The sequence below is a fragment of the Ailuropoda melanoleuca genome, chromosome 8 (assembly GCF_002007445.2).
Source record: "Ailuropoda melanoleuca isolate Jingjing chromosome 8, ASM200744v2, whole genome shotgun sequence".
In the NCBI taxonomy this organism is placed as follows: Eukaryota; Metazoa; Chordata; class Mammalia; order Carnivora; family Ursidae; genus Ailuropoda; species Ailuropoda melanoleuca.
The window spans coordinates 19,969,112-19,988,796 of record NC_048225.1 but is presented as its reverse complement, the minus strand read 5'-3'; the positions used below and the strand labels follow the sequence as shown (position 1 = coordinate 19,988,796).

The 19,685-nt window shown below is 49.2% G+C and overlaps 2 protein-coding genes across 11 annotated transcripts in view; both read left to right on the top strand.

The window, feature by feature from the left end:
* The window catches only part of MSANTD2 (Myb/SANT DNA binding domain containing 2), a 31,598-nt gene extending 24,377 nt beyond the window's left edge, over positions 1-7,221 (top strand). For 3 of the 10 annotated variants that reach the window (XM_034666016.1, XM_034666017.1, XM_034666018.1), the window contains 3 exons: positions 239-338; positions 1,926-1,986; positions 5,684-7,221. In XM_034666016.1, the coding sequence (XP_034521907.1) occupies positions 239-338; positions 1,926-1,986; positions 5,684-6,536 (1,014 nt within the window). In that variant the 3' untranslated portion in view covers positions 6,537-7,221. Of the gene's footprint in view, positions 1-82; positions 339-1,925; positions 1,987-5,683 lie in introns of those variants that run through there. The other 7 variants (XM_019804603.2, XR_004627059.1, XM_034666023.1 and 4 more) reach the window with 7 other exon arrangements.
* Positions 7,222-11,266: 4,045 nt separating this feature from the next.
* ESAM (endothelial cell adhesion molecule) lies at positions 11,267-19,502 on the top strand. Its single transcript, XM_002923988.4, is given in 8 exon segments — positions 11,267-11,497; positions 15,015-15,202; positions 16,257-16,458; positions 16,663-16,679; positions 16,681-16,819; positions 17,986-18,108; positions 18,380-18,506; positions 18,745-19,502. Coding segments are annotated over 8 exon segments (1,182 nt in total). The 5' UTR covers positions 11,267-11,427; the 3' UTR covers positions 19,061-19,502.
* The last annotated feature ends 183 nt before the right edge of the window (positions 19,503-19,685 follow it).

Genomic DNA, 19,685 nt, shown 5'->3' with positions numbered 1-19,685 from the left:
CTAATAGTAATTAATATCTGTGGTCCGTACCTGGAAGAGGAAGTACAGCTTTAAAGGAATAACAAAAGACTTTGTGTCTTAGACCCTTCGCAGGTGTTACAGTCGGGTGAAAGAACATGGTGTTGGGAAAAGAAAGAGCAGTTACACATTTGAACAGTTGGAACAGGTGTTTGGTCAGGGAGGATGGGATGCTCAGCCCTGCCAGCCTGTACTTATTAACAGTAGTGGCTTGTACCAGGAGCTGGAGTCAGATGGCAGCACTATGGAGGAGTATTCACAGGAGGACTGGGGAAACCACAGTCAGGATCTCCATGGCTATCCAACAGATCAGGAATTGGGTAAGGAAGCCAATATACGTGCTACTCACTGTGTGTGTGCGCGCGCGCGTGTGTGTCTTTATATGTGCGCCTGTACTTAGTAACTGTCATATCTTCTGGTACTGTTCCCACTGTCAGCACCAGGCACACGGCCAGCTTACTTGGGGCAACATGGGCATCGTTGGTTTAGCCCTAAATTGCCAACCAGTGCTTGATGTGAGTCATTTGGATTCGGCCACGAGCAAATTCCTAAAGACACAGAATTCCTAATCAGTGACAGGTAGAATCTTATGCAATTTAAAAATCCTGCACCTTCCAGTTCTAAGATAGCTGCCAAGAATGTTAATTCTTGGTGCGACTGCTCTAGACATGACTGTCTTATCCTTCCTTTATCCCAAATACTCTTCTCTGTATGATACGGAAAACGTCCCCAGCCAGACTTTAGTCTGGGGGGGAAAAGAAGAAGAAGAAGGAGAGAAGCCTCAGTTCATGTTGAAAAGAACTGATATTGGAATTTTAACAGTGATCACACTCCTTCAAAATTCACTAAGGATCCCATCCGAGCAGTAGCTGGAATGATTTGGACTTAGCTTTAAAAGTGGAAAACAAAACTCCTGGCCATCAAATCCAAACTGGGGTGGCCTAATTAAAAAGGGGTCTATGTAGCTGTTTTTTGTTTCTTTTTGCAACAAATGCTCCAGTTTGGATTTTCATAATTTGGAACTCCGAATCCAGTTTCTGGTGCAGGCACTGTGCAGGCACACACAAGTTGTGTGATGAGTGTTCACTTCTAAGTAAATGTTCTGACTCCCCAGTGAGCTACTCAGCCAACCCTCCAAGGAAGTATAAGTATTATTGGCACTATAAATGTGCTTCCCTAGCTTCAGATAAAAGTCCACAGGCACGGTTTCACGGAATTCCTGATGATAGAGAAATGCTAATTCAAAAGAAAAAGGATTAAATGCTAATATCTCTTACAAATGCAATTTTCTTAATCTCTCAAATATTGGAAGGGAAAAGGAGAGAAGAAAGAGGCTATAAAACTGTAAGGCTAACGCAATGTAAGAGACTTAAAGATTGGGAGAATAAAAAGGGCCGATGCCAAGCAATGGCTACCTTTTAATTTCTAAACAGTAATGAGATCTAAATTGCTTTGGCATCCCATTACTCGGGTTTTGCCCCGGGAGAATTAAGTTCCACCCAAACCTTTGGGACAAAATAGCATGCAGAGTGTGCTCATTGTGATGTTTGGGGGAATAATTGCTCTGTAAAACCTACATAGAAAATTGAAACAGAAGAGACTCATTTTTCATTCTTGTTCCTTTAAAAATCATGTTTGCAGTGAAATTAAGCTTTAAGCTCCTAGCTAGAAATCCACTGGTGACCTTGAAGAATTTTATACTTGTAGAGCTGGTTTCTGATCTTGCATATAAATGTATGCATCTCATTATATAAGAGCTGTATTTATAAATCTGGCATCGGACAGTGTTTGACACTAGAATTACAGCCTTGCATGGGAAAGTATGGAACAGTAAACACAGTTACTTCTCTACCTAAATGTATGCTATTTAGAAAAATATAATTTGTTTCAAAAACCTTGCTTTTCAGATGAAATACCTGTCACAAAGAGAACATTAAAAATAAAACAAGAGTCTTCTGAAGAAGCACAGTAAGTAGATGCTTCTTTCTACAAAATGTATTTACCTAAATTGAATGACCGTTGGGAAGACCCAGAAAGTCACTGCTGTCATTAGACATGTATGGAAAATACTGCCATACCATTGAGGGAGCCAGTGGACTCCCTCAGTTTGCCAGTAGGTATCTACATTGACAATTTTGTATACAACATGAAGAAATAAATGTATTAACGCAAAAATAAGTGTGTTGATGCTGTTTGCCTGTACTCGAGTGCGGCTCTGTGGGTGTTTAATTACGGTGCAAAGATGATTCACGGGGCCCTGAGTTTATCTGGGGTTGGGTGAGATGACTGGAGTGCCAGAGGGCACTTACATTCCTTGTAATATTACACTTTGGGTATCAAGAAGCAAGCTCTTAGGTGGCCTTTTTATACATTTGAAAAAGAAAGCCATTGACGGATGAAAGATGGAGTCCTGGGCCGGGGTCCTTCTGCTTGCTACATCACCTGATTCTCCCCCTAAGAGTTCAGCATTATCTATTCTGTAAGGAGACCACAGGTCTCTGAGTTTCAGTGATACTATGTTTGTGGTTCTTTTAAATAACTTTAAACAAGTCCCTGATTAAATCTATGAAACAAGTATATTAAAAGATAAATTTAGGGGGAAAGTAGAGGAACAACATTTTTTTTTCAACCTGGTCATCTCAAAGCATTGATAGCAGCCATTTTTTTTCCTTCTGTACTTCATTCCACGCATGCGATCTTGGTGTTTGAGGGGATGGTGGACAAAGGGGGAACAGGCAAGATGGAAAGAGCTGTGATAAGCAACAAGCAATATAAAAAAGAAACTGTTGTTTTCACTGAGCCAACCACCACCACCACCCACTTTGCAAATGCTCCTGTCTTTTTCAGAGTATCTGTAGAACCAAAGAATTCCCAGTATCCGCTACTCCCATGGGGGGGGGGGGGTGAAAGTTTAGGGATCAAGAATTATTCCTTAAAATTGTAACCATTCCCCACTCCTCAAAAAAGAACTTTATGACTCAAGTCAGTAAGCTCGAGGTTGTCCCTTGTTGGGAAGTAGGTCTGTTTTCCAACTGTGATATCAGAATGTCTCAAAGGAAGGGAAACTTTGATGATGAATATTTAAAAAAATGCATTATTACTAGTCCATCTCTTCAGACCCCCAGTCTCCAAAAAGGCCATTGTCTCTATCACTAAAATGTCCCATCTCTCCCTTTCACCACTTAGACCTTGAGCGGAGGTCCAGTTGATGTAACTGGAGGTGAATTCAAACTTCACAGAATTGGTCTCCCTACCCTCAGACCATCTGCCTTCTCCCGTGGTTGGAACTTCAGAAATCAGGAACTAAAATAGACCATTCTCCGGAGCCATTTAAATAACTGGGTCTCATTTTTACTGTGCTCCATAGTTTTGAAAATGTGATGAGCCTTAGGCCCAGGGATCTTCAGGCTGACACCAGATCCGCAGGGCAAGACACCGCTAGGGTCCGTAGAAATGGCCAGCTTTGCCACCTCTTCTCCAGGTTTGAGCTCACATGGTGAGCAATTTTAAAGTGGTTCCTAATAGGCCATTCATTTTCCAGGGCAAGTTTCCTCAGAACTATTCCTTACTGATGATTTGGGGCTAGGACAGTGCTGACTAAAATAACTTCATCTGGGCATTGGATTTTTTCCCCCTCTAAGTGTAGATGGGGTGAGCCTGAGCTAGCGGACATAACCTGTGGTTAAAATACACCATCCTTCATCCATAAAGAAGAGTCACCCAACCTGCTCATTTAGTCAACAGTGATTTGCCAAGTGCCTACTTTGTGTCAGGCATTGCGATAGCAGAACAGATGAAAATCCCTGCCCTCCATCCCAACTGCTGAGTCCTAGAGATCAGTGCAGCATTTCAAAAGAGGACAAGGAATGATGATGGCTATGAAAGAGAGCTTCTCTTCAAAGCATTCATGCAGAAACAGGGCCCTAGATCTTCACCTCACGATCACCAAGCTAAATGTGAATGATTGAGTGCCTTCTGTACCCTGAGAAGAAACAGTTCTCCAACAATGCAGGGATTTCATCTAGATGGCTACTCCGATACTTGAGAACTTCCACGACAAACTAAAGAGTGGAAGCTACGTCTAGGGCAGTCTTTGGCTCCAAGAAGCAGCGGGTGACCAAATCTTAGCATTGTGTCATCTTGCAGAGAAAGCCAAAGAGTAGAGGACAGACTGAGAATGACCATGTGGACGGTTCCACAATTTGTTCCCAAAACTCTTCCCCTAGAAGATACGAGGATTTAATAGGAAACTTTCAAGCATCTGTCTCCTTCCAAGAAGCTGTTAGCAACCATGTCCGCCCTCTTCTCTTTGTCTACGTTTGATCATACATATGGGTGGTTGTTGAGTATTTTTGTAGCTTGAACCTATGACGTGTGTAGACTGTAATAGATTGTTGCTAAGTTAATATTGAACAGACTTCAGTCTTTCAGTATCAAAGTCTTCTCATACCTGAGAAACAAACTTGTAATTACATAGGCTCATATATATAGTCCATGAGTTATCATGAAGTATCAGCTACAATTATATGAGTTAAAGCAGCATTAGAAACAAACTTCCCAGCACGTTTGGCCTTACTCTGTTAACTATCCAAATCCAAATCGAAATTACTTCTATACTTTTGCTCCCCTTTAGAAAATATTTTCTAGAATAGTCCCCATTCAAGTTCATTTTTCCCTCTAAGCTTGGTGTAGACCTTTTCCATCTGAATTCTCAGATCTTAATTCTGTGCTTAGCAGACAATTCTTCTACATTTGGGAGTAGTAATGAATTTCAGACAAACAGAAGAAGAGATCATTTTGTTTCTGCATCAGGTCATTAGACATAATCAGTTGCACATTTCCTGCAGCAAGCATGTGTGGGTCAAAATTACTGAACTCTTAAGAATTTCCAGGTTAGAAATTAAGCTATTCATTATTTTAAGTGATACTGGATGCCATTTTGAATACAACATCCTTCATCTGCTTTTGATACTTAGGTCTGAAGGCCGTCCTATGCATCTTAATACCCACTTCATAAGTCAGTCAGAGAAAGATACCATATGATTTCACTCGTATGTGGAATTTAAGAAACAAAACAAGCAAAGGGAAAAGAGAGGGATAAAGCAAGACACAGACTTTTTAACTATAGAGAACAAATTGATGATTCTCAGAGGAGGGATGGGGATTAAGGGGTGCACCTGTTATGAAGAGCACTGGGTGTTGTATGGAATTGTTGAATCACCAGATTGTACACCTGAAACTAGTATAACACTGTATGTTAACTATACTGGGATTAATAATTATAAGTTAAAAAATTTTTAAATTCTTGATCCTTGGGTTTCTGAAATCCTAGGGTCTTATATATCAATAGTTACTAAGTTTAATACAGCCAGACTATAGAAGTAATGGAAAGCAGTTTATCATTCATTCCTAGAAATTTCCTAGGAAAGAGTGTTTCTCAGATTTTAATACTATGTTTATCTGGACCCGCACTGTCCAATATGGTAGCCACTAGTCCCATGTGGGGGACTAAAAATTTCCTATCTCATACTGGTCACATTTTAAGTGCAAATGGCTGCCATATTGGACAGCACAGATAGCGAACATTTGCATCATTGCAGAAAGTTTTGTGGCACTGTGCTGAGCTAGACACCTGAGGGATTTGACTTTGTATTTCTCTTTCTAGGAAGAGAGACATCATGCAAAATATCGTACAGATTTTGGAATCAGTCCAATTGAAATGGGAACTGTTTCAGAGCTGGACGGACTTTTCAAGGCTTCATCTTTCTAACAAACTGGCCATTTTTGGAATTGGTTATAATACCCGTTGGAAAGAGGATATCCGTTACCATTATGCGGAGATCAGCTCCCAGGTGCCCCTTGGCAAGCGACTGCGGGAGTACTTCAACTCTGAGAAGCCCGAGGGACGGATCATTATGACCCGCGTGCAGAAAATGAACTGGAAAAATGTTTACTACAAGTTTTTAGAGATCACCATTAGTGAAGCTAGGTGCCTGGAGCTGCACATGGAAATTGACTGGATACCCATTGCCCATTCCAAACCAACTGGTGGAAACGTGGTTCAATATTTATTACCAGGAGGCATTCCCAAAAGTCCAGGCCTTTATGCCATTGGCTACGAAGAATGTATGGAGAGGCCCCCTTCGCCACACCTGGAGCGACGTTCTCTGGACCCGGGAAAGGAGGGCCGGGTTGACTTGGAGACCCTCTCTGCACAAGCCTCATTACAGGTGGAAATTGAACCCACCCGAATAATCTATTGCTACCTCGGGATTGCTGAGGTCAGGACTCTCCAGCAATGCTTATTTTTACATTTCCAGGCAAATACCAAAACCTTCAGCAAAGATTGGGTTGGTATTAATGGGTTTTTGTCTCAGAACTGTATTGTGGATCCTGGAGTTTCCCCCAAATCCATCTATATCAAATTCGTCGAAGTAGAGAGGGATTTTCTTTCCGCTGGCTCTTTAGTTGAGTGCCTGGAAAAAGCCATTGGATACCCCTTAAAATTTAACAACTGAATGTCATCCTTCATAAGGATTTGGGCTCTTACCTCCCTCTTCTCTATTCACTTTGCATTACTCAGACTGCCCCTCACCCAGATGCTGCCATCAGACTCTTCATGGACACTCTTTCCACAATCGGGCCAGTACAACTTCGGCGGAATCATACTAGACCTTGGGCAGAAAAAACAGACCTCACTTGAAAATGCTTATTTTGAGCAAGCAAGAAATACAGCGAACTTGCATGGTGGGTCAGCTGTTTCTTTTTTAAAAAACAAAAAGACAATTTTTAAATGGATTTTAGAGCCCTAATATAAACAAATGTAGGTACATTCCATATTGGACAAAACTTATACTTTGAGTTTCATATGAAATTGAGAAATTGTATTTTTTTCACAATGTTTCATTTTTACACATCTCTATGTCTCTATATAAGTATTATTTACAACCCTGAATAAATAAGCAATAGATAATGGCAAGTTAAATCTTGAGTCACAGTAAATAAGACTGTTTTTCAATATCACCCTTAGCTACTATTGTATATAATTTAGTGTTTCATTTTTTTCACCAACCAAGTGTTTTGCTATTCCCAATCAGTGTTGCCTGCAAAGACCTTTGTTTCTGTGATGTACCAACTTTACGGATGTGTTGCCATTTAAACTTTTTAAAAAAAAATTATTAAAGTAATTCTTGGCCTCTTGGAGTACTAGTTGAGCTTTTTGGAGCAGGGTGTAGGCTCACTGGTAGTGTGGCCCTCTGCTCTGACTTTACTGCTCAGAATGTACAGAACAAAGGGAGCAGGATATCTTCACACTCTTGCACTCTCTGTACCCCACTGACCAATGTCATTATTTCTTGTCAGAGTACTAAAGTCACTGGACATTTCATTTTGTATTTCTTTTTGAAAAAAGACTGGGATATTCCTTCTGACCCTACATATGTGAATGTGTAAGAGAATTTCATTCTTTATCTTTACACTCGGTCGGCAGGAGCCGCTCAAAGAATGTAAGTGGGGAATTGTTGTCATCATGATGTTCATAAAAAAAAAAGAGAAGATGTAATAGAAACATCCAAAAACTTTGTTTTTAAGTGATCCGCAGTAAAGGAAGTTGTAAGGGATCAGTCCATTAGGAAAGTAGCTCTCACATTTAGACCTTGCAGGGGTTTCTTTGCATCAGTCAGCCAACACTCCACGAAGAGGTCAGTGCTCTTGGCTAACAGCTAGCTTACTAGAAGGACAGTCAAGGATCACTTTGGTCTCCTGGCCGGGGCTTGTTAGATTGATGATTTATCTTCAGTGATTCCCCCAACATCTCTCAGGTGCTCTCCTTTAGATGGACTGCAAAGCCAGGTAAGAGCTATAATTTTCCCCACTTTTATTTATACTGTTAAAATTGCATCTTGATAAAAAATATTCTTCTCCTTCCTACAACCTGAATGCCCTCAAAGCAGTGATTTTCTCATCCTATACTTCTTGATTGGTTGATGCTTATTTTTTGAAGGCTAGAGAGCTTATAATCAATGGGATGACTTTTATTAATGTCATTTTAGTCTAGGTTTAAGGAGTTGGCTATTTTCTGATATGGGCTGCTAAAAATGGATGCTAGTTGGGGCGCCTGGCTGGCTCCGTTGGTAGAGCATGTGACTCTTGGGGTTGTGAGTTCATGCCCCACGTTGGGTGTAGAGCTTACTCAATAAAACAAACAAACAAAAAAATAAGTGGATGCTAGTTCAGAGAGAGTATAAATATTCTTGGAATTTCAGTGTAGCACCTCTTCTCCCTGGGTACAGTCGATAGGGACGGGCCATAGGAAATTCTCAGACTTTGCTTTTCTTTGGAACTTGGAATTACAGACCTAAAGGCTGAGGCTCCATTGACCATCTTTTAGCAGTCATTTCTTAATATTCAGTGCTGAGTGCTGCAGGAAGAAGCATTACCAGGAGTGCCGCATGGCCTCCCCCAGACTTTGCCACCAACCAACCCCAAAACCAACATGCTTCATGCATTTTTTTTTCTATCCCACTTCCCATTGTTGTTTATTTACTTAGCTGGGGCAGATCATTTGGGGAACGTTTAGTGAGGGTGTTTCAGATCTACCTAACATTACTGAGAATGGGGCATCACTAGAACACCGTGAGCAGCACAAAGAGAGGGCCAAGGCTAGATCCAGGAACCAGTAAGTTTTCACCACTTGGCTTGGGATGAGTGAGTGGTAGGGGCAAGAGGACGAAACAGCATTGGGAAATGGAAGCTTGGAAAGAAAGGAGCTTGGTGATAACTGAATTTCCGGTTTGTTTGGCCAGAACAATCTGAGAGAGAGGATAGCAGGGTATTGTAACTATACAAGCATTGTTGAAGACAAAACGTGGAGCTTAATGAAGCCTTAGAACTGAGTCAAGGGGGGATGGAGACACTATGTTAAAAGGTAAGAATTAGCACGAGAAGATGCTTTGAGAGATGCGGTGAAGTATGATTGGAAGAAACGCTAGTGACCTGCATGTCTCTTAACATATGAAACTTTGAACTTAGCTCTTGCATGCAACATGTTTATGGAAGCAGTCTCCAGTCCACTCCTGGGTTATCTGCCAACACTCTCATGTTACATGAGGGTAGAGAGCAGTGTTCATCCTAAGCGGCATCCTGGCAAAAACTCAGGAACTGAGCTGCTCTGCTAACCTCTGTCACTTTGACTGACTCGGGGTCAGCAGAAAGAAGTGGTTGGAATAGCAGTTAGAGTGGGGGATCTTTTGGTTGGGGTGAGGGCAGTGAAAGAGTCCTAACGGGACGGCCCCTGGGTTACACGGAGAGATGCACTGCCTGTCCATCTTTGCTTGTAGCTTTACTTCCGACATTGCAAGTTATTTGGGATCCACTTTCTAAAGGAGAAGTGAGCTACAGAGAGTGAATGCTGAAGTTCCGCCTTATAAAACACTTGATAGGGATGAGCACAGCCCGTGTAATTAGATGCTTTGGCGTTCCTGGGATACAACCAAGAGACTTTGTGCTACTTTTCTTGGAAGGAGTTGCTTATTTGGGGTAACTGAACCCTAGTCTGCAAATGAAGGAGGGGTGTTTACAGGAGGTGGTTTGCAGTGTAAACTAAAGAAAAATTTGAGTGAATAGAAAAACCAAACCAAAAACCCCCATGTGTGCACGCGCGCACACACACACACACACACACACACACACACACACACACTCCTTGACAATCCAAGTTTGTAGGTCCTTGCATAAGGGTATGAGACTGTCAGTTATCTGTTTCTGTTGCCTTTGGGGCCGCTGAGCTGCCAAGCATTTGATTCCAAGAGTTGCAGGAGCGGCCCTGTGTTTGCACAGGCATTTCTCAAAGCCACTGCACGGCAGGTATTTGAAGATTTGAAGAGCAGCCAGGCAAATCACCCTAGGCAGAAGCATCCGAGAGGGTCTGTGGGGCACGGCATAGAAAAAGACCTTGTCCCATGCAGGCACCAGGACCACACTTGGGGTTAAAACAGAGCAGAACTGTGTGGAATAAATGGAACTGGAGGCCTGGCTGCTTTCCTTCCCAGTCAACTGCCACCCAGAGCAAGCAGCGCCAAGAATTCGTTGTTATGCTTTCTGCCCCCCGGTGACCTTTGCTCGGTGGTTAAGCTGTGCCCGAATGTTTGAAGCATCTGTATTGGGGCTGTTGGACGAGAAGCAAGAACAGGTGCTTGCCCTTCTGTGAGGGCTCTGCGGCCGCCAGAGGGCGCATAGGTGCCTTTGGACCGACTGGCGGTGGTGCCCCGGGGTGGGGGGCAGGGGACGGTTAAATTAAATTCACAGCGGACGAGATCTGGTCCCGGGAATTAAAGGATCAGAGCGGGCCTGATGGCTGATGGGGGGAAGCAAAGATACGGGGATAAAGAAACGGGGGACTTTGTCCGGTCTCCCTTCCCACAGCCGCCCCCCCCATCCCCGGTCAGCATAAGGCCCATAAACCATTCTTTTCAGAGGCGCGGAGCTGGGAGCCGGGCTCCTGTTTCCTCAGTTTTCTGCTCAGCTCCTGGGGCTTCCTTGCGCCAGTCCTCTCCCTTCTCGGGGTGTAAGGCACAAGACCGGGTGACCTGGGGCCTGAGTTTTAGGGAGACTCCGAGGACGTGCTGAGAGTCCGTCTCTCCGCCGCCCGCAGGTGCAGACAGTCCCCTTGCGCCCCGGCCGGCGCGGCCCTGGGCCTTCCCCGGAGCAGCAGCGGGGGCCCCCGCATCTCTTCCCGGTCCGCACCTCCCGCCCGGCTGCGGGGAACCCGGCCCTCTCCCGCCGCTCCGCCCCACACCCTGCGGAAGCCCAGTGACTCCGACAACGCGGCTCCCCTCTTCCTCCTTCAGGAAGGCCGCGCGCTTAGGCGGAGGACACGGTACCCCCAAGCTCGGAGCAGTGGTCGGGCCAGAACCCCGGCCGGCTCCTGGACGTCGGAGAGTCCCCCAAACCTCCCTCCGTTCCCCGTCCTCCTTCCCACCCGCCTGCGGCGGTGCGGGAAGTGTATAGCCCCAGTGTGGCCGTTCAGGACCCTTCCCTTTTCCCCGGGCCCCCGGACGGCTGTGGGGGCACCGCGACTTACCCGACCCCACCCTGCGTCCTGCCCGGGTGGAGGCCGCGAGATCCGGCCGTCGGAGGGCGGGAGCCGCCCCCCACCACGCCCGGTGGCGGGTCCGCACGCCCCGCCCGGGAAGACCACGACCTCTCCGCCCCCTCGAACGCCCCGCCCCTCTGTCGCCGTCGGTCCCCACCCCGCCGGCGGGACACACGCGCACAGATTCTGGCTAGAGCCGCCCTGCGTGTCAGTGGCTCGGCTCCCGCGTCCGCCCCAGCTGCCGAGCCGCCTCAGCACCTGTCGGTCGGTGTGTCCCGGAGCCGGCGCCCCTGACTCCGTCGGGGCCAGGGAGTGCCATGGTTTCCCTGCCCAGGCCCCCTGCCACCAGCTTGCTGCGGCTTTTGTTCCTGGGGCTGAGTACCCTCGGTGAGTGAAACCTGGACCCGGAGGGGATTTGAGATGGGTAATGGGATGAATCCGACCCTGAGGGAGGTGGTCTTGGGCACTGATGAAGGAACTGGATGGAAGGGGCCTCCTACCTCTGACTCTTGCCTTCCTCCCTGGACACTCCCAACACCCCCTCCCCACCCAGGGCATCACTAGCTGGTGTTGACTTCTGTCTCGGCTCTGTCCCAACAGCTACCACTTTGGGTGTGGTGTGTTTGGTAGGGGAGAGGGTCAAGGCATCTGTGTGGGTAGACCTCTATGTGAGTTGTGGGAACCATTCCTCACCAGCACTCCCCACCTCCACCCAGCAGAGATAGATGAGCTGAGCGGCTAGATGAGACACTGGCTAAAGAGCTTAAGGACTTAACTCCCGCCCCCCTCATATCCCCCACCCCACACACAAGCTGATATGCAAGAACCCCCAGGAATTCCCTGGATCCCAGGATTGACAAATGCACTTCATGTCAATTCCCAGCTCAGATTCTCCCTCTAGCTCCCTCCTGCTTCCTGCCCTGGGAATAAAGGGAGGTGCCCCAAAAGCTTGACCGTGAGGTCACTTGGGACACAGGAAATGGGGGAGGGGCTTGAATGCCTAGAGGAGCTGAATTGTGACCCCCCCCCACGAGGTTCACCCCCCCCATTGGTTCCCAGAGCCAAAGGGACAAAGGAAATAGAAGCTTCCTCAAAGCGTAAGAGAGGAAGGGCGCCTCCTTGGAGCAAGTGCCTACAGAGTGCTGAAGGCTTCAGGGAGCTCCCAGGAGCTGGGGATGGCCGGTTGCGACTGGAGAGTAAAGGCCCAGCAAGAACTAAGCCCATCATAAGGTTGTTTCACTTCCTCTGGGGCTGTCTTGCCATCTCTTTTCAAGGACCCCGAATAGGGTGAAGGGTGAGTTTGTCAAGGTCAACTTTAGCTCCTCATTTCACTCACGTTGGAAGTCACTAGATACAGAGAGACATAGATTGAAATTCAGCCACAGTGATGGAGACTGAGATGGGGACCACCTGACTCTCACCCATGCCTCCTTTATCCTGATTTGTGCTGCAAGGGTGTTTGGGGCATGAAGTAATCAGGTCCCCAGACAGAGGGCTCCAGAGCAGCCCACTTGCCACACCAAAGCCTGGACAGACTTCTGTCCCTCTGGGCTTGGTGGGCCTGCTCCAGGATCCCTTAACTTCTCAGCCGCCTTCTCCCAACGACCTCCGATCCTTTCCCTTCTGCATTCTTCCCCCAACTCCCCCATCTTCCTGCTGGGACATTTGCAAAGCAAGGGAGAAAAGTCCAAGTTCATTGCTTGGACATCTTTTGCACCCCTCCTGCCATTTCTCCTTTTTCTATCTTAACTCTGGGCCTCAGTTTTTACGACAGCCCAGGCTCAACGTCCCTACCAGGCCGCGGGGGGGAGGGGGGAGGTTGCTGACCTCCCGCCGGCCACTCTAGAGTTAACTGGCCCTCGGGCCCAGGGCTCTGGGGGCAGGCACCGGCTCTGCTGGATGCGGCTGGACTGGGCTCTTGGGGAGGCCCGTCAGCTCCGCGCTGCTCGGTGGCCCTGCGCTGCTGCCCCTGGGGCGTGAGAAGCCCGCGGGGGGAGTTTCTCAGAGAAAGGGAGACTAAAAATAGTAGCCCCGGGGAGCGGGCCCATTTTTTGTGCTCCTTCGGCCCTTGCCGACTCCCTGGCTCTGGTCTCGGAGTGGGCCAGAAGGGTCCCTTTCTTGGGCTGCTCCTGTGTCCTGCCCTCGGACCCAACCACTCCGCTGTCCTCTCCCCATGGCATCACGGACCCCGCGAGCGAAAAGGGGCTTCTGCTGCCGAGGACACCCTGGCCCGAGGGCGGGGAAGCCTCGGGCCCCCTTCAGCTCCTACTTTCCAGCTGGGGAGTAGGACAGGGAGCATTTGCCCAGACTCCAGTGTGTCCATCACTATCCCTTTTACCACCGCTACCCCCATCTTTCGCAGTGAAAAAGTCAACGCAGGACCTGGGGGAGGTAACTGGGCGCGCCTGCGGCGAGGGAAGCTCGCGCGTGTCCCGGGCCCCAGGCAGGTTTCCCGCCGGGAACTGGTTGTGGCCTCTCGGGAGTGCCCCGCAGAAAGGCCGGGGGAGATCCGGCACCGCCCGCAGGCCTCCCGTCCTCCCGGCCTCCCGAGACCCGCGCGCGGGCCGGGTCCGCCCCGGTCCCCAGGAGGGCGTCGGGCTCCTTGAGACAGAGGCTGTTTTCGCCGGTAGAGCCTCCGGTCCAGCGGCGCCCCCGTCATTGTCTTCTGGCTTATCACCGGGCACAAGTTTCCTGCCCGGCCCGCAGGGACCCGCCAGGAAATGGATATGGGGGTGCCGCGAAGGCCAAGGAATAGCGGTGGGGGTTCTGCAAAGACGCGCAGCCGGAAAGCCGTGGGGGTGGCGCTCATCCTGGCCGGATCCGTGCCGGGGCCCTTAGGGGCCTGCAGCCCGGCTCCAGGAGGGCGGAAAGCCCGGCCTGCGCGCGGCCTCTGTCCGCGCGGAGATGGGGTCTCAGACTCCAGGGTGCGGAGGCCAAGGACTACGGTGGCCAGCCTCCTGGGGCCTGGGCTGTTCCAAGCCCAAGGTTATTCCTTTCAAGGGCTTAGGATTCGGCTGCTCCATTGCCTCTCTGAAGGGCAAAAAGTGGATTTTTCTGGACGCCGTCGTGCAAGCATGGGTTCCATTGTCCTCTCCTGGAAACCGACACCCCAGTCCACCTCCTGAACGCCAAACACACGCAGTCAGAAGATTTGTACTTGATTGTCAGGGGGAGTCTTCATTCGTGTTCCAGCTCTGCCGTGATTTCCTGCGACCTCACAGGACCCGCCCAGATCGCCTGGACCCCAAAAGGGCCCCTTTCTGGGCCTCAACTCTCCGCTTTCGCGGGGAAGACCCTGGGTCGGGACTGAGCGGGAGGCGGGGGAGCGCTGCCGTCAGTCGGTCAGCTGGAGCGCCAGGCGGCTCCGGCCTCTCGCTCGGAGCTGTTAGTTCTGAAGCACCCGCGGGTTAATCGCTAATCCCGCGGCCTCCCAACCCCCTCCGCCCGTCGGGTTGAGACGCAGGAGCGAGGAACGCCGGCGATTCTGACCAGCGTCGCTCCCGGGTCTTGGCTCTCGCCCCCGGGGAAACTGCGGGAGCAAGTGGGCTACGTAGAGTGCAGATTACAAGTATTCCACCTGCCCTTCCTCTTAGAGGTCTTCCCCCCCAACCCCCACCCCGAAATCTGCCCCCTCTTCTTGGTGCTCTGAAATCTGCTCCCCTGGATACAAATAAATGCACAGAAATGTGTCCCTACCCCTGTTAGGAACCCACGGGCTGAGGTCATCGAGAATAAGCTCTGATGGAAGCAGGACCCTAGGTCGGCAGTCCCTGGGCAGTGTTCGAGGCCTGCAGAGGTGGGACCCTGCGAGGGTCGTCCTCTCCTCCCGCCGCGCTGGGCGAGGTCCACAGTCGATGCGGGGAGCCAGTCCTCCGCGCTCACTCCTCCTCGCTCTTGTCCTCAGCGTCCCCTTCGCGGGCCCAGCTGGAGCTTCACGTGCCCGCCGGCCTCACCAAATTGAAGGCAGTCGAAGGAGCAGAAGTAGTGCTCCCCGCGTGGTACACCCTGCAAGGGCAGGTGTCTTCGTCCCGGCCCTGGGAGTTGCTCACGGTGATGTGGTTCTTGGAGCAAGAAGGGAAGGATCTGAACCAGGTGAGGGAGGGAAGCATCTCAGCCAGAGGCTAGCTACGCCCTGTGGCCGAGCCTGGGGAAGAGCTGGCGGGAGTGGGGGGGCTGGCCAGGGAGTGGGGGACCGGGAAGGAGTTTCAGGAAAAAGTAATGTCATCCTCACCGGCTGGCTCAATTTTTGTTCTGACCTAGGAGGCTGCCCCCAAAGAATTTTCTTTCCCCCAACTTTCCCTAGAAATCCAGTACACAAAACACAGGAAAATGGAAAGGCATTTTGCTTTGCTTTGGGGGACGGGCAGTGAGGATTGGGGTTTGAGGACCAGGGAAGGGTTACGGCAAGTTTCACACAACTTGAAAAAGCTGAGCATCTTCCTATTTTCACTTTCTCTGTGCTTTGGACACTGTCACAGGGCACTTTGCTTCCCCAATCTGTCCTGTTGCCTCTTTACACACTCCTTTGAGAGACAAGGGATAGTTTCCTTTCCCAACCTTACACCTGCCGTCCTTCCTGATATCAGACTTCTTCTCAGAGGCACATTTACCCAGAAGCCAATGGAACTTCATTTTCAGAGCCCCTTATTTGCTTGGGTTCCTCCCAAGGCTCTGGAAAGTATTTTCTAGAGGTCATTTGATAAACAGCGGTATGTATGAGAGAAATTTACATTGCAGGGCTAGATCCAGGTTTCACAGGACCTGAATTTATACATGGAGAAGGGGAGACATCTTCAAGAAAAAGAGGATTATAAAAATATTTTTTAAAATCTAAGTTACTTTTATAAATACCCCGTTTACATTATCCCTCACCCATTATACCACCTTTCTAAACACCCCAAGTGGGAGATGAAGAGACAAAGCATAGGGGATCAAGAACTGTTGTGGGGAAGAGGACCCAGAGGCAGTGAGAGGGGGGCTAGGGAGACAGGGTGAATGGGGAGCTGGGACAGGTTAGAGGGGTGAGTACAGGGGAGGAGCACTTGAAGACTGCCACTTTGGGGGAAGGAGGATTAGCTGAGCCTGTGGGCACAGGGAACACATGTAATAATGGGTAATAACGGGGAGGCATTGTGTCCCACACCAGGTGTTGGCATACATCAGTGGGACCACATCAAGCAAAAGTGGGGTATCCCTGGTCTACTCCATGCCCTCCCAGAATGTGTCACTGAGGCTGCAGGACCTCCAGGAGAAAGACTCTGGGTCCTACCGCTGCTCTGTAAATGTGCAAGACCACCAAGGCATCAAAAGGAGCCACAGCAGCAAAACTTTAGAACTCAGTGTGCTGGGTAAGTGAGAAGTGCACACTTGGCAATACCTTCCCCAGCCCCGTGGGAGGCCAGGCAGGTTCTCTCTCCCCAATGCTGAGTGTAGACCTTGGAGGAGGGCAAACAGAGTGGCAGAAGGGGGCGTGGGGGAGTGTGTTTGGGGGTGGGTGGGAGGGATCTGTTGGTTCCTTGGGGTTGAATTTTTCACCTGCCTCCCTGCTCCAGTTCCTCCAGCTTCTCCAATCCTGCCATCTCCTGGGCGTGCCCCGTGTGGGGACCAACGTGACCCTGAGCTGCCAGTCCCCAAGGAGTAAGCCAGCTGCCCAGTACCAGTGGGAGCGGGCACCCCCATCCTCGCAGGTTTTCTTTGCACCAGTTTTAGGTGAGGGAACTTGAGACTGTGGCTGGGGGAGGGAAAGATGAGAGGCACCAGAGGGACTGGGGTGAAAAGGGGAGGCAAGGCTGCAAAGTACTGGGGTGGTGGAGGGTGTGGGGAGAAGGGGTGGAAAAAGAGGCAGGGGCTGGTACTGTATTGGGGGCTTTCGTGTGCTGTCCCGAAGAGGTCTGAAGTTAGATAATCTGCATTCAAATTCCAGCTCGGTCTGGTAGCTGAGTGACTCTGTGCTTCCATTTGTAAAATGTGGCTGTCAGAGCCCTGATTTGAACCCACAAGTTACAAAAGATGTTTTGGGACAACTGGGACATTTTCAATATGGACAATTAGATAATTATTTTTAGGTATCAGATAATTCCTTTAGAGGACTATTAACCTATCGGATGTGGCAGTGGTGTTGTAGTTATGTGGACGATGTCCTTATTTTTGGGAGAACCCTGCTGAGCATTTATTTTTAAGTGTCTCACAAAAAGAGAAATGAAGTAAGTATAGCAAAATGTTAGCAATCATGAAACCAAAGTAGTGCGTATATGGATTTTCATTTCGTCCCTCTTTTTACTTTTCATTTGACCATTTTTATAATAAAAAATATTTGTATTTTTAAATAGTGCTCAGCTCATAGGTTTGTTGTGAAATTTTTGTAACTTAGCATGTGTAAGAGGCTTGGTCTCTGGCATAGAGTAAGTGGCCAATAAACTTTAACTAAACTGTTAATTTCTTTCATATAATCCTTTTAACACCATCTAGGAGGTCATATTACCCCATTCTACAGATCAAAAAGCTGGAACCCAGGGATAGCAAGTAACTTGTTTAAAGTCACATGGCCTATTCTGGAGGTCAGGTTTTCTGATTCCTGGCCTAATGTGTTCTTTCTCACCCTACCACCACTCTGAATTAAAAGTAAACGTGGTGTTTGGGTTTTCTGGGCATCGGTTCCTCTCTGAATCTTTTTAGATATCAATCAGGGACACTGAGCAGTGGACAAGTTCTGTACTCAGGGGCAGAACCCAGCATGCTGGCTGTCAGAACTTTTCCCACTGTGAAGGAACAGACAGATGAGTCTCCCAGAGAGTCAAGGAGGTTGTTCCAGAAGAGACAGAATTTTTTCAGTGGGAAAGAGGGTCCCTGGACTGATGGCCCAATTGTGTCCACAGATGCCATCCGTGGATCCTTAAGCCTCACAAACCTTTCCAGTCCCATGTCTGGAGTCTATATCTGCAAGGCCCACAATGAGGTGGGCAGTGCCCAGTGCAATGTGACCTTGGAAGTGAGCACAGGTCAGTGAGGGGTAAGTGTGGTTAAGGAGAAGATTGGACGCTGGTGGGGTTGGGGTTGCAAGAGGAGAGGCCTGTCTGCTGAGGCCTCTCATTGTTAACAGGACAAGGATCTTTTCCTGGTCAAATGTTGGTACAAATATCTGGGTCACCGACTGACCATTTTCTGCTTGACAGGAAAAAGAAAAAAAAGTTTATGGTGGCAGTGAGGTAGAGGGATTGGAGGGGGTGGGGACAGCTGAGGTGTCTCCCTCTGACACCAGGGCTTTTCCAGGGCCAGGGCCTACTGTGGTTGCTGGAGCTGTTGTGGGCACTCTGGTTGGACTGGGGCTGCTGGCTGGGCTGGTCCTCTTGTACCAACGCCGGAGCAAGGCCCTAGAGGAGCCAGCCAATGATATCAAGTAAGTGTGTCTGGTCTCTTCCCCAGCGGGGTTCTCCTAGTTTCCCTTGGCTGGGAGTTCAGGCAGCCATCATCTAAGGGAAAGGTGGGCAGCAGACTGAAACATCGTTCCATTGGGTGGATTTTAAGGGAGGAGAAATTGAAATGGTGTCTGAGCAGGGAGTAATACAAAGCATGTAGAAATTCTCCCCTCTTGCCCCTTCCAGCTTCTGACTTCTTACAACTTCTTTGATCCCTAGGGAGGATGCCACAGCTCCCCGGACCCTGCCTTGGCCCAAGGGCTCAGACACAATCTCCAAGAATGGAACCCTTTCCTCTGTCACCTCAGCACGAGCCCTCCGGCACCCCCAAGGTCCTCCCAGGCCTGGTGCCCTGACCCCCACACTCAGCCTGTCCAGTCAGGTCCTGCCCTCACCTAGGCTGCCCAGGACAGACGGGGCCCAACCTCAGCCAATATCCCCCAGCCCTGGTGGGGTCTCTTCCTCCGCTCTGAGCCGCATGGGTGCTGTCCCCGTCATGATGCCCGCCCAGAGTCAGGCTGGGTCTCTGGTGTGATGGTCCAGCCACTCATTAGCTAAGCCATCTGGTTTCTCTCCTTCTTATAGGGGTCACCCCTAGTTCAGAGGCGTGAGTCTTGGGGGACCACCTTCCAGACCTCCAGTCCTCTAAGCCCACGCCTTTCTTTACTATGGGAAAACTGAGTCTCAGTCAAGATCCAAACAGAAGAGGAAGTAGACCTCAGAGTAGGAAGCGCGCCGACCCCTCCCCCAACCCTGCTGAGATGAGGCCCGCCCCCTTGATCTGTACTCCACCCCATCTAACAGCATCCTTCACTCCCACTCCAGCTCCCTGCATTCATATAACCTGTCCTGCTGGCTTGGTTGGGTTTTGTTGGGGCAGGGGTTAAGGGAAAGTATTTTTTAAAACTAACTTGAAATGGGTGTTTTTGGTTTTATTTTGCAAATTTCAATAAAGATGCATTGTGTTTGTATGGCAAGTAGAATCAAATTGCCTTTTCAAACCCTGGAGGGCTTCTCCACACAGCTTCGTGCAACAGCTCTTCTAGTCTTTAGAGGGTCATTTTTGGGGGTGCCTGGGTGGTGCAGTCAGATGCAAATCTGACTCTCGGTTTGGTTCAGATCGTGATCTCAGGGTTGTGATCTCAGGGTCCTGAGATCAA